The following is a 12,621-nucleotide window of genomic DNA, read 5'->3' as shown; positions in this document are numbered from 1 at the left end:
ATGTATAAATTGTTTACTCGTGCAACATTAAGCTGTGGTGCACTGACACATGAATGTGTATATTTTAAGCCAAAGTAACCAGATTGGTAAGGTGCCAATCTTCAGGTTAATATAACACCTGCATACATTCCAAAAGAAAAAGTGAAAGGCAGACATTATTATAATTGTCTAAATGGCCATCTTTGTAGTTTACAACATCACGCTGTATTGGATATAATGCCTGCAATCCATGGGTGCTGTCCGACGGTATTCTGTCAATCCGGCAGCTAACTGATGTCTTAGATCACACAATGTGCATTTATGTACTGAAAATGAATACAATAAGGTACTTATTTTTTTATTTAGAGTAGTGCTTCCCAATCCACTCAATGAGGCACAGCAATGGTACAAGTTTTTGCGAAAGAAATAGAAAATGTCAACATTTGCACTGCTAATGCTCCTTGAGGAATGGTTTGGGAAACACTGATACAGAGTCCATACACATCACCGAAAGAAATCTGTGCTGGTCAAAGCTAAATTAGCAAAGATATATATCTTTCTGGTACACTTGTAAATAAATTTCACGATTACAAGATAAGTGCAGTTCTTCGAAGTGTATATAAATTTTGCATCCTTCAAGATGGCCAACTATAAGTATTTATTTTTACAGAATGAAAACAGGAAATACAAACAGTTTGGTTTAGATTTTAATGGTCATATGGGACATCTGGCTGGTTTAGTATGGAACAACAAACATTATACGTAAATGTTTTTTTTTTCTGGGGGGAAAACATCCTCATACCATTTTTTTCCTGTAGATATTCATGTTAGTTTGCAATTTGTATCCTGGGTAATCAACTGCAGGTCCTCACCATCCAGTTGTAAAAACTGAAAATAAATCAGTGCAGCAGTATTGTAAGGTTTCTTTTTTTGTGTTTTTTTGTTTTTTGTGTATTTAACCAAACTACCCCCATCAATATTCAAAGGGAGAAACAAAAGCGTTAATGTTGTGTCTTTTCTCTTTGAAATACACAGTGGCAATCAGAGAGCATACAGTTCATAAAGCTTCTTGAAACAGTATGCCAGAGCAGCAAGAGCTATCGTGTTATGGAGTCTCTTTCTATGTACGTCATCCTTTCTTACAAGCACCACAGGGGTAGAGGAGGTGAGTGTGTGTAGCGGCAGTCTTGACAGTTTATATGCATCATACTCCACCTGATATTTACAGCAAGGGTCGAATTGCCACGATATTCCGTAAAGGGTAGAGCAAGCCAAGCTGACCACACCAGCGGGAAGAGACACGTAGTGTGAATACTCTGATGGCAAAGCCAGTGGGGTTAAGAGGCAGGCAGTGCCGGAGAGAACTGCAGTTTTGTGCAGGCAGTTCCCCACGGATATCCAGCGCGCAGTTTCATCTCCAATGCGTGTGGGCTCAATCACAATGTATTTGTACTGAGCTTCCAGGGCTTGCTCCAGTTCGTACTCAAACTGGTCCTGTGCATTCTCTCCATTGTAAATTTCATGCACGATGTAGCACTCACTCACTGAAAGGGGCACCCTGATAAAGAGAGAAGTGTTTTTTTTTATACAGTCAGAATTTTAACAGTGAAAAAAAACAAAAAACTTTTTTCCTAAATGCAATATACATTTTTGCTATAAACTTGCCTTCCAAACAATAGTAAAAATTATTCTTGTTTTTGTGTATGAGTTATTGTACAGAGCAAAAGTCAAAAAGGATTCTGGAATATGGTGTATAAATGTAGTGAAAATGTAAGGTGTGTAACAGACATGGGTAAAGGATGAAGTTCTGCATGGTGAAATGCAAACAAGTAGTACCCCTTATAACACAAACAGAAGTGCCAATTTTTGTTTTCGGAAAAAAAATATTTTGTGTCTGTAGAAGCAAGTAGTGTCACGTAATGAATGAGGTATCCAACAGGCTTTCTCAGATTTCTCATAAGTACTGCGGTTGGTTGGAGTAATCTGCACTTTTGTGCCAGGTTTGTGTTGTTCTATCGGCACGTTTATGTTAATTCTGTGCCAAACTTACGTCTGTCGGCAGCACGCACTGCGTGCTAGTGACCGTCGTAATCAGCTTTTACCCTTGCAGGATGCACTGTGAGCATGCCTGCAAGAAGAAACATGCATATATCCTTCCTCCGTATATTATTAATTTTAATTCAATCCCTCACTCTCCTCCTCGAACACATGTTCTCTTAACATGGAGATTAGTTGAATCAAAGGCTTTTCTATGAGAAAAATTTGATTAGACCACAGAAAGGAAAGCAGCAACAATGGTCAGGGAGTCGGAAGCCTTGAGAAGAGCTTGACCCTGCGCTTAATTCCAGGTAGTTCATGCTTATTTAGCAATGTATTTTGTGAAAAAATAAAGGGGGAAGTAAACTAATGCCAAATCTGTTATTCGTAATTTAAAAGGAAAAAGGTCATAATGAAAAACTTTTTCGACAAGAAACTAATTCACATGCATTACATTAGCATGAAGACTCACTCTATAATTTGTATTGCAAGATTGTTTAAGCAGGGCACCCATCACTTCTGGTTCCTTTACAGCAAACTTGTATTTTACTTGTATGTGAAACGTGTAGTGCTGCAAAAAATGCTATATATATATATATATATATATATATATATATATATATATAAAATTCTATAATTAGAGCCACATTCAAGAGTAACAAGCACTTTTAAATAAAAACACTAAACTCTAGTTTATAACCTGTCTCAGGGGAGTTTTCAGTGAAGGTAAGGCAATACAACTAGAGTAAACTTCACGCTTGTTCTAGCCACTGGTGTCCCAAATTCAGATCCAACACAGGATTTAGGAACCAATCTATTAGCCATATAATAAACATCAGTAAAAATGCCCACAACAGCTAGAACTGCATACAGCTGGATGAGCATCAGGGAGTGTCAAGAGATAACCATCACTTGGGAAATGAGTCATTTTCTATTAAGCTCCTACAATTCCGAGCAAGGACCTAAAAACTCATTAGCTCAACTACACCCCCAGGCTTGACGTTTACTTTAAGACGTTTACCCATACAGGCTTGCCAGCTCCACTTCCCACAGTAGTGGTGATGGCTAACCTTGGCACCCCAGATCCTTCTAACCGCATTACCCATGAACCTCATTCAGCAGAGTATCATGGGAAATGTAGTTAAGAAACATATGGGCTGCCAGGATTGCCTACTCTTATACCTTGTCGTATCCTTGGCATTGGCCTTCACTCCCACCCTTTCAATGCTCGCCCTCCTTCCAGATAGCCGGATTTGCAGAGGCAGCCCGCGGACAGACACTGACAGACCCGCTCCTCCTCCAGATACCTACCTCAGGGATAAAAAACCTCCTGACACCCGAGGGCGCAGCGCCCCTGACACTCACCTTTCTCTGCCGCCCGGCCCAGCGCGCCTTCTTCCCCAAGTGGCCATCTTGGACACTCGGCTAGCAAAGCGATAATCCCAGGGCGCCGTGCGCCTCTCGAAGGATGACGGGAAGTGAAGTCCTGAGCCTCGAAGCACTGGCAGGCGGGAAGGGGGCGCGGGGACTACAACTCCCACAGTGCTTCGGGTGCGGCGCCTGTGCGTCAGCTCGCTGAGCAGCACGGGACATGTAGTGCCGGGGCGCCCTGTGCGTGTTAGTGAATGTCACGGGGACGCAAAGGGCAGTGAAATGGAGTTTCTCGGTGAAAAGCCACACGTCAGCATTTTTAGTAGGGCATTAGGATAGACTTACAGAGTGTACTGACTGACTGAACTAAAGAAACCAGCTACTGTATCAGAGGGACAACCCGCAAGCTAATCTGTGTACAGTATGTACAGTAGGCTTGGTGACTAATCCCTCCCCCAGCTTAAAGGAGGCCTGACACCCTGCAGAACACAGGTGAAAGCCACAGCATCACCATTCAGAGACATAATGTAACACAGGCCACAGCATCACCATTCAGAGACATAATGTAACAGGACACACAGCATCACAATTCAGACACACAATGTAACACAAGCCACAGCATCACCATTCAGAGACATAATGTAACACAAGCCACAGCATCACCATTCAGAGACACAATGTAACACAGGCCACAGCATCACCATTCAGACACACAATGTAACACAAGCCACAGCATCACCATTCAGATACACAATGTAACACAGGCCACAGCATCACCATTCAGACACACAATGTAACACAAGCCACAGCATCACCATTCAGAGACACAATGTAACACAGGCCACAGCATCACCATTCAGACACACAATGTAACACAAGCCACAGCATCACCAGAGACACAATGCAACACAGGCCACAGCATCACCATTCAGAGACACAGTGTAACACAGGCCACAGCCTCACCATTCAGACACACAGTGTAACACAGGCCACACAGCATCACCATTCAGACACACAATGTAACACAAGTAACTTTAACCCCTTAAGGACACGACATGTGTGACATGTCATGATTCCCTTTTATTCCAGAAGTTTGGTCCTTAAAGGGTTAACGATGTTTCACTAGCCAATATTGAGCTAAAATAATACTACACAATGGGGTTTAATTAATGCATAAGTGTCATGTAATGTACACAGAGCTTCTATCCTGAAGGTTCTGACCTCGGAATTCTGGCTAATTTTTTTTTTTGTGTGTGTGTTCTAACTAGAATCTTTATGAACCCTACGATCTGATTGGCTGCCTAGGAATGTTGGCGCTGCGGCTATTGGTTACACAGCGAGCTGATTGGCTGCGATTGGCCGCCTTGCTCCGTGCTTGGAGCTGCGGCCGGGTGCCATCTGTTTCTCCCTCGCTGATTGGCCAGGCGAGGCATGTGACCCCACAGCTGATTTCCTGGCCGTGTTTTGGGGTTGAATATTTGTGCCTGCACATGTCGCACCCATCTGTCCCGCAAAGTATGGAACAAATCGGTTCTATTCGGGTAGAGCACGACAGGAACAGGAGGCAGTTTTCAGTTCGCCTCAACGGTAAGCTGGAGGAGATACTTCTCACAATATGAAGGGAAGGGGGAAGGGGGAATTGGGAAAAACAACCCCAATGGGATTACAGTATGATGTGAAATTCTCGGGCAAGGACAATGTCAAACTGCAAATATTACATTCAGCTGAAATCTAGAGACTTTAGGGATCGTTGGATTAAGGGCTTTTGTAACAATATCCGGTTTAGGGCTGTATATTCAGTCATTATGGTCCTGAAGAATTCCTATTCCATATATGTCCCTCAGTAAAGTCATCTGGCAGTACTAGATCATGCAGGGAACAGTTGGTAACAAAGGAAAAATAATCACAATTGCAGATGGATGTCTTATAACCAGCAAGAGTTATTCACTAGTATGAAGTTGTGACGAATTCACCAGAGAATCGCACAATTTAAAACACAATTATTAAATGAGAAAAAAAAAAAAAAACAGTAATAATCCCTTGCCCAGTAACATATTCAGCTCAGCAATTTTGGTCTACAATTCCCAGTTTAGTCAGTGTATGCTTCCATGTAAATTGTATGGAATTCAAAGTGACAAAGTCAAATTTTAGGGAAAAATAAACAAATTGGAAACTGTCCAACTGTAATTGTGTTTTTGCTGTTTTGTATTGTTCTGCTAATTTGGTTTAAAATCTAACATTCACTTTAAAGATGAAGTAAACAAATAGTGTAATTATGCCCCCAAGAGTCTAATATCTCAATATCAAAGTAACATCTAAAGTGTCTGTGTATTTAGGAATAGAAGGCATAATAAGACAAACGAACAGAGGCATCACCCACGGAAAGAGCCAAACAGTAGACGTTATTGGTCCAATAAGCCTTACTGGACTCAAACATTCCATATTTTTATTTATTTTTTTAAATGTGTTAAATATCGTAATGTATGTAATCTAAATCCTGTTACAGGAACTGAAGTAACCAAAACTACTAGGCAGATCTGTAGAAAAATGTTGGTGCCTGAGCCCCTGATAAGAGATATCTTGTCGTATTAGAAATTCCCTGCTCCAGTTCAGTGATCCCGAAGCTAGCCATGCAATTAGAAATAATTAGTCAGACAAAATCTAGGATTCACTAGAGAGTTCAGCAAGATGTTGTGTGACATTGGGAGTAACCTTGATGTGTCCTATTCATTCACAACAATTGATGGAACCGTGGTTGAGCCAGCCATTAGGGGGTTATGAGGACCAGTGTCATGCTTGGCAAGGAAGTTTGAAGTAAAAACAGAGGAATCTTAGCAAATGGAGGGAAAGCATAATTGGTCACCAACGACCAATCTTGAAGTAGCCTCTGGATATGGTCTCCTACTGAAAAATATTAGAAGGCAATGATCGCGACGCAAAGAGATCTATTCAAAGACAATTTTATTTAATGTTACACAATTTCATGATACATAGTCCAGAGTCCATTTACTGTAATCAGTCGGGTATCTAGAGTTGGAGAATGATATCCTGATATGATTCACAAATGCCCAAATTCTTTGGACAAATCTGCAAGAGGTTTTTATTATGTATCTGTCAGGTTCACATCCAATACTGATACGCCTGCATCAAAACCAAGAAAAAGTACCACAAGGCATATTCCTATTATTGTATCTGCTTCAAAATTGGACTCCCCAAAACCAGCAGCATCTCGGCCCCTTATAAAACTAATCCTCTTAAATTGACCAGTACGCAGCCAAGTTATTTCATACAAGAGCACTCCTATTATTTCTATTATTACTAGGTCACAATCATGTCATGCTTGCCATAATCATAGTTAACTGATGCAAACCACGTTTTAAATTTTTTTCATTTGCAGTGTTCAGTGCATTGCACATGCGTCAATGACACACATTGATGCAAAGGGCCCAGGCCTATTTTAAACTTGTTGAAACACAAGTCTTGTGCTCTTTCAAAGTTTCTTGACCCTTAAACATTTTATTCCGTTCATGTTTGTGATTTTTCCAGTGTACCACATGTACCACACACTTTATTGTTCCCAACTTCTCATTTGTCTAACCCATTGTATTGTTCTCAGTGTTCTGTGTACAAGACCCGGCCTGTATTTTATTCTGACTTTGCCAAGCCCATTGTTCCTGTGTACCAGTCTTCTGCTAGTTCTTGACTTTGAATTGCCTTGTCTTTTGTACCTGAGTTCCAGTGTACCAGACAGGCTTCCTTGACTTTGCTACCTCTTTGGCCTATGTGAATTGTTAGTTTTAGCACTGATATTTTGCGTGTTATCTAAGCATTAATCTGGCCACTGTAATATCCGGTAATATGCCTGTCTAAACCTTTCCTATTATTATTTATATAGCGCCATCAGATTCCACTTGTACCTGCCCCTCTACTTTTAACATACTACCTTCATCTTGAGATTAATACAGCAGTTAATGTTGTCTTTCACTGAATTTTAAGGTGAAAGAACCAGTTAAAAGTTTTAGGCAGTTGATATGAAGGCAAGATTGAAAATCCTAGATCTGTTAGAATAGATACTTCCAACTCATGTGGTATTGCAACACAAGCAAAATGTATTCTAGAAGATCTATAATTTCACAGCTCTGAAGGAGCAAAACTGATGGCTTCAGAAGCTTTGTGAAATTACCAAGGATAGGTCAAATTGAAGAAAGTGAATTGTCATTTCTGGCCTTGCCATAGAAACTTGAGAAAGCATTGGTGTGTCATATTAGAAGCATCCTTCAGGTCGATCTTTATCATCCAAATGTCCTCAAGGAGTAGTATATAACGGATAATATATTAATTTCATTTTGAAATGTCGATACTGTACTTTAAAAATGGATATAGGGATGTTAAGTTTATAACAGATGGCCAACATCTATCTTTATTTACTAAGAAAATGTTGCTGATGAACCCAAGAAGATAACACAGCTTGGTCCACAAGAACTTGGTCTTGTGTCATATAATTCAGAGGAGCAGGTATTTCAGTTTGAATAGGAGGAACATAAATTGTGATTAGATAACCACTGACCATATTTAATATCCAAGCATCTGAAGTAATTCTCAGCCAAGTCTGAGGGGAAAAGGTACACTTACCTAAGGGTTCTTGGATAAATATTCACTCCTCTGTCTTCTATACCTTTAAGGACTTCTCCATGGAGGTAATAAAGGGTAGTCTGATATTGAAAAGTTGTCATGTCATATCTTCCTGAGCACAATGCTAATTGGACCCTGGCTAGTGAATGCAGAAAGTCTATGCTGATGAAAATTAAATCCAAATAAGGTACGCTGAACCTGAACCGAGGAATTATTTTTTGGGGGATGATTTCATTAAATCAATAAGTGCATTAGTGTCTTCATATCCCATGACAAATGTTTCATTCCAAGATTTTGGGGAGGGCTGGAAAGGAAAGGACTGTTTTTCCAGCCACTCCTTTCACAACATCTGAAAGGTCACCTTCAGGTAGGTATACCTATAGTCGAAACAATGAGGAAATTACCAACAAATATATTAGATGGTAATAATTTTCTGATTTATATAGTTGCTGGCAGTTTGATTAGTACACATTTTTTTTAGTGGTTGCTGCTACAATGGAGGGAAAAACATGCAACTGCTATAATGTTTACATTTGTATTTGACCATAGCTCGTTGTATGTACTTTAAATATCCAGTATTGATGTTAATTTGCTGATGTTGTAGTTCTGCTTCATGTCACTATGATGTTACATGTTTTTACGTTAGTGGTGTCAATCAGCATGTATACTTTTGACAAAAATACATTGTTTCACATTTGTTCTAGAACCCCTGAACAAATGTATTCATTAAAATCTTTGTTCAAGGACCACTAAAGGCACTTTATCTTTAACCCCTTAAGGACACATGACATGTCTGACACGTCATGATTCCTTTTTATTCCAGAAGCTTGGTCCTTAAGGGGTTAAAGGGACACTATAGTCACCAAAACAACTTTAGCTTAATGAGTCAGTTTTGGTGTTTAGATCATGCCCCTACAGTCTCACTGCTCAATTCTCTGCCATTTAGGAGTCAAATCACTTAAAATAGGAGACTCCTGCAGGATCTAGCAAGCTTTTAACAGAGCAGAAGATTAGAAATTCTAAATTAAACAGAACTTTCAATAAAGGAAGTATAAACATTAGATGACTTTTTACAGGAAGTGGTTAGGAAGGCTGTACAAATCACATGCTGGGAGGTGTGACTAGTGCTGCATAAACAAAGTGATTTAACTTCTAAAGAGAATTGAGCAGTGAGACTGCAGGGCCACTGCTTTATCAAGCTAAAGTTGTTTTGGCGACTATAGTATCTGTTGCGGACCGTTTCGCTCAGAAGGGGATAAAAAACGTTTAGGCGATAATCCGCTTTCAGATAGACCAACAGCTATTGTAATCACCAACCTCCCGAACTCCAAACTGCACGTATTCACCAACTCTCGAACAGCAGACACACGAACCCTGGAAGCAGCCGAACAGGAAAAGCAATACAAACAGCTTACACTCCTGGCAATCGGCCTACAGTCAAATTCCCCCCAAGAATGAGACAACACTTCAGCTTCAGGGTTAAACAGCAACAACACTGATTTATTCACACAGCGGGCTTATATGGGATTCTCCCATGCAAGGGAGGGATTTACAGTAATTACACAATACACCAATCACACATGAGTTGCCTCACAATCCCTCCTCTCTGCCCTGGAGATAATTGGGGAAGGAATCTAATTATCTCCAAGGACAGGCAAAACTCCATTACCCACATGGCAGACAAAAGGACAGTAAAAGACATAAAATTTACCTATTGATGCATTTAGTACACAAAACACATACATGCAATATATCCCCAGATAGCTTAGATCTGAGTGTACATTATTACCGAATGGCGCTCAGATCACATACATATAGTTCAATCGCCATGGAGCCAAAGTCTTTCACATAGTTTTTCGTTACACGAATAGGCTCCATGGCATGGCTATCTGGGGTGAGGCTGTTCATACGGTCAAACTACCGAATGAACAGCCAGTCGGTTCCACTACCAAATGCCGAGGTAAGGAGGCTGGCGGCTCAGCGGTGTTCGCGCAATAAAGTGCCTGTTTTAAGTTCCATAGTTTGAGCGCTGAAAACCGTTGGCCGCTCGGGAGTTAAAATGGCCACTGCCACGTGTTCGGCAAAGGAACAGAGGCCACCCAGCGTTCATCAATTAAGCTGCGTTAACCGCAGCTTCTGGGCGGTCAATTGACGGCACACTCCAGCTCCCAGGTGTTCGCGCATTCGTCAGTTTGTTCGGTAGATAAAATCTACCGAACACCCTGGCAGAAAAGGCACGAATAAGCCTTTCTGCAGGGAAAATAAGTATTTTAAAGTCTGGTCCATAGTCCAAAGGAAGCAGGCGAGCAACCAGGCTTCTCCAGTTCACAGTAGCGAGATTGGTTTCGCCACAGTATCCCTTTAATTTTATAGTCCAACTTGTAGACATTGTTATAATTAGAAGATACAAAATTGCTTATTGACATTCCAAATTACCGGGAACAAACAGTCTTCACATCTATTCAGTTCTTCATTTCCTAAGCAGAATGTGCTAAGCAGTAGGCCTTAAAACTTGTTTTAAATAGTACATTGATTGAGAAAAGATTCACCAAGTCCACCAAGTTTAACCTTTTTATATATATTTATATATATATATATATATGTTCAATTACAATAGGATGCCATGACCGAGCAGTTTTGCTGTATGAGTATGTGGGGAAGAAGATTGTCGATCTGCAGCACACTGAAGTCCCAGATGCTTTTCGAGGGAGAGGAATTGCCAAACACCTTGCTAAGGTAAGACCATAAAAAGTCTTCCCACTGGAAGTGTGTTGGTAACACTACATGAAATCTAACATGCACTGTCCGTGCCATGCCTTGGAATGTCACGCATGCACAAAGTCTCATCTTGATTGGTACACATGAACTATCAATTTGTGATTAGTAAGACACTGTATAATTTTTGAGATAATTACTCCAACATTGAGTCTATTGTTACATCTGCAGGGGGCTGGCTTCTTGGGGAGAGCCCTTTGTTTCGTCAGACCACACCAAAACAGTCTGACAGAACTTCCAGAGGGCAGTTGACATGTAATCATAGCACCATAACCAGTATAATGATCTGTAGTGCCATGCTTAAAGTGCATACTTAATTTTTTAAATAGATTTTTCTTAAAACATTATCCTGCTCCATTTCTACTTGATGTTACATACTAAAAAATGATCTAATTTGTATTTATTTTATGGTTTCAGATCTATTTATGGTATGCACTACTTCTGTGTTATTTGAACAAATTAATTTTTGTTTTTCTGTCTTACCTCATCAGGCTGCTATGGACTTTGTGGTTGAGGAGGATTTAAGGGCTCACCTTACCTGCTGGTACATTCAAAAATATGTGAAGGAGAATCCTCTTCCCCAGTACCTGGAACGGTTGCAGCCTTAACCTTGACTCCCCTGCGATTATTTTTTTTTTCAATACAGCAAAAGAAGCTTGAGGCAATGCCACTGGAGTAAACAGAATGCTGTATTCACACGGGCAATGTGACACATATGCAGCAAGAGCATTGCTGTACATGAAAGCATGCAAGGACTTGCAGCTCCCTACTTGCAATCTGATTTTTGAAGTGGATACAGACTGTTTTGCTTCTCCTGGAGTTTTTATAGAGCAGGTCAGGTCACTCACTGTGAGCTTGGCTGTGTTTGCTCCTACTATGGATTCATAGATAATTATGGTCCTTGAGAACTTCTGTGCAGGAAATGAAAATGTACTGTATATTTTTTTTCCTCTTTCTATGTGGGACACACTCTCCACTGCATGGGAAATATTTGGGTTGAACTGAAGATCCGTTGGAAATCTATCCGTAGTTTAAACTACCAGTTCTAGATAACAAAGCAACTACATATACTAGAGATGTCTGTAGTAACTGGGTGAAGAGGATGGATCCAAGAAGTCATAGTCCTTAAATAGGGGAGTAGAAAAACACATTGTCCTGTGGCATAGTGGCTGGATCCACATTGCTGTGTTGCAAGTTGCAAGTCTCTCCAACACAAGTGTTTCCTTCCATTCAGCGTTCGATGAAAGTTAAAGAGGTTTTGGATTTTTTATTTTATTTTTTTTTTTCATGTTAGTCAACGTGTGTCTGGCAACTCGAGTTTCTTTGTGCAAACACTTTTGGTAAAAGTAATTAAATAATGAGGAAAGATGCCAAACTGACAGAGGTCAGACCTGCACAAGAAATGTCCATGTACAAAAATACTTCTAAAACGCAGATTGGTTGGCATAACGCCTTTTTGAATCTATAATACAGATTACTTCTTAGATAATCCATAGTTAAATAAACCACTACATGCACCACAGACATTACAGCTTTTAGTGGTGGTTTTGTCACAGGGAGCCTGTTGCAGTTCATCAGCACTAGAGGCATTTATAGTGCTTAAAATGTTAAATATTCTAATAGCCAAGTGATTTAGCGCTCACAGAAGAAGCAGAGACAATTTAGATTTGGTAAGAAAGTAATACAAAATGTAGGGAATAAAGTTTTCATTTATGCAGCATAACGTGTTACCAAGGTAAAATCACTTGATAATGTTTTTTTTTTTTTTTAAACTTGCAAGCATACACTTTTGCAGGAATCTACAAACTTAAAAACAGCAAGAAAAGT

At 40.1% G+C, this 12,621-nt stretch overlaps 2 protein-coding genes across 2 annotated transcripts; one reads left to right on the top strand and one right to left on the bottom strand.

Moving 5' to 3' along the window:
* Window positions 1-900: 900 nt before the first annotated feature.
* TMEM11 (transmembrane protein 11) lies at window positions 901-3,481 on the bottom strand. The gene is made up of 2 exons (XM_063428831.1): window positions 3,382-3,481; window positions 901-1,537 (listed from the first exon to the last, which is right to left on the bottom strand). Exons 1-2 carry the CDS (start codon window positions 3,426-3,428, stop codon window positions 1,021-1,023), a joined length of 564 nt encoding a protein of 187 aa, XP_063284901.1. The 5' UTR covers window positions 3,429-3,481; the 3' UTR covers window positions 901-1,020.
* A 147-nt stretch (window positions 3,482-3,628) lies between these two features.
* Window positions 3,629-11,909, top strand: NATD1 (N-acetyltransferase domain containing 1). The gene is made up of 4 exons (XM_063428829.1): window positions 3,629-3,879; window positions 4,656-4,974; window positions 10,637-10,755; window positions 11,286-11,909. Exons 2-4 carry the CDS (start codon window positions 4,695-4,697, stop codon window positions 11,400-11,402), a joined length of 516 nt encoding a protein of 171 aa, XP_063284899.1. The 5' UTR covers window positions 3,629-3,879; window positions 4,656-4,694; the 3' UTR covers window positions 11,403-11,909.
* Window positions 11,910-12,621: the final 712 nt, after the last annotated feature.

Source organism: Pelobates fuscus, chromosome 8, assembly GCF_036172605.1.
Source record: "Pelobates fuscus isolate aPelFus1 chromosome 8, aPelFus1.pri, whole genome shotgun sequence".
Taxonomy (NCBI): domain Eukaryota; kingdom Metazoa; phylum Chordata; class Amphibia; order Anura; family Pelobatidae; genus Pelobates; species Pelobates fuscus.
Note: the sequence above shows the minus strand (reverse complement) of the source record. Positions and strands in the feature narration are given on the sequence as shown.

What these genes read in the sequence shown, in the direction of transcription:
- TMEM11 (XM_063428831.1), bottom strand. Translation starts at nt 3,428, where the DNA reads ATGGCCACTTGGGGAAGAAGGCGCGCTGGGCCGGGCGGCAGAGAAAG. An exon ending in GGGCCGGGCGGCAGAGAAAG is followed by an intron (nt 1,538 to 3,381) that starts GTGAGTGTCAGG and finishes TCTCTTTATCAG; the next exon opens with GGTGCCCCTTTCAGTGAGTG.
- NATD1 (XM_063428829.1), top strand. Translation starts at nt 4,695, where the DNA reads ATGTTGGCGCTGCGGCTATTGGTTACACAGCGAGCTGATTGGCTGCGA. An exon ending in GTTTTCAGTTCGCCTCAACG is followed by an intron (nt 4,975 to 10,636) that starts GTAAGCTGGAGG and finishes CAATTACAATAG; the next exon opens with GATGCCATGACCGAGCAGTT. An exon ending in TTGCCAAACACCTTGCTAAG is followed by an intron (nt 10,756 to 11,285) that starts GTAAGACCATAA and finishes TTACCTCATCAG; the next exon opens with GCTGCTATGGACTTTGTGGT.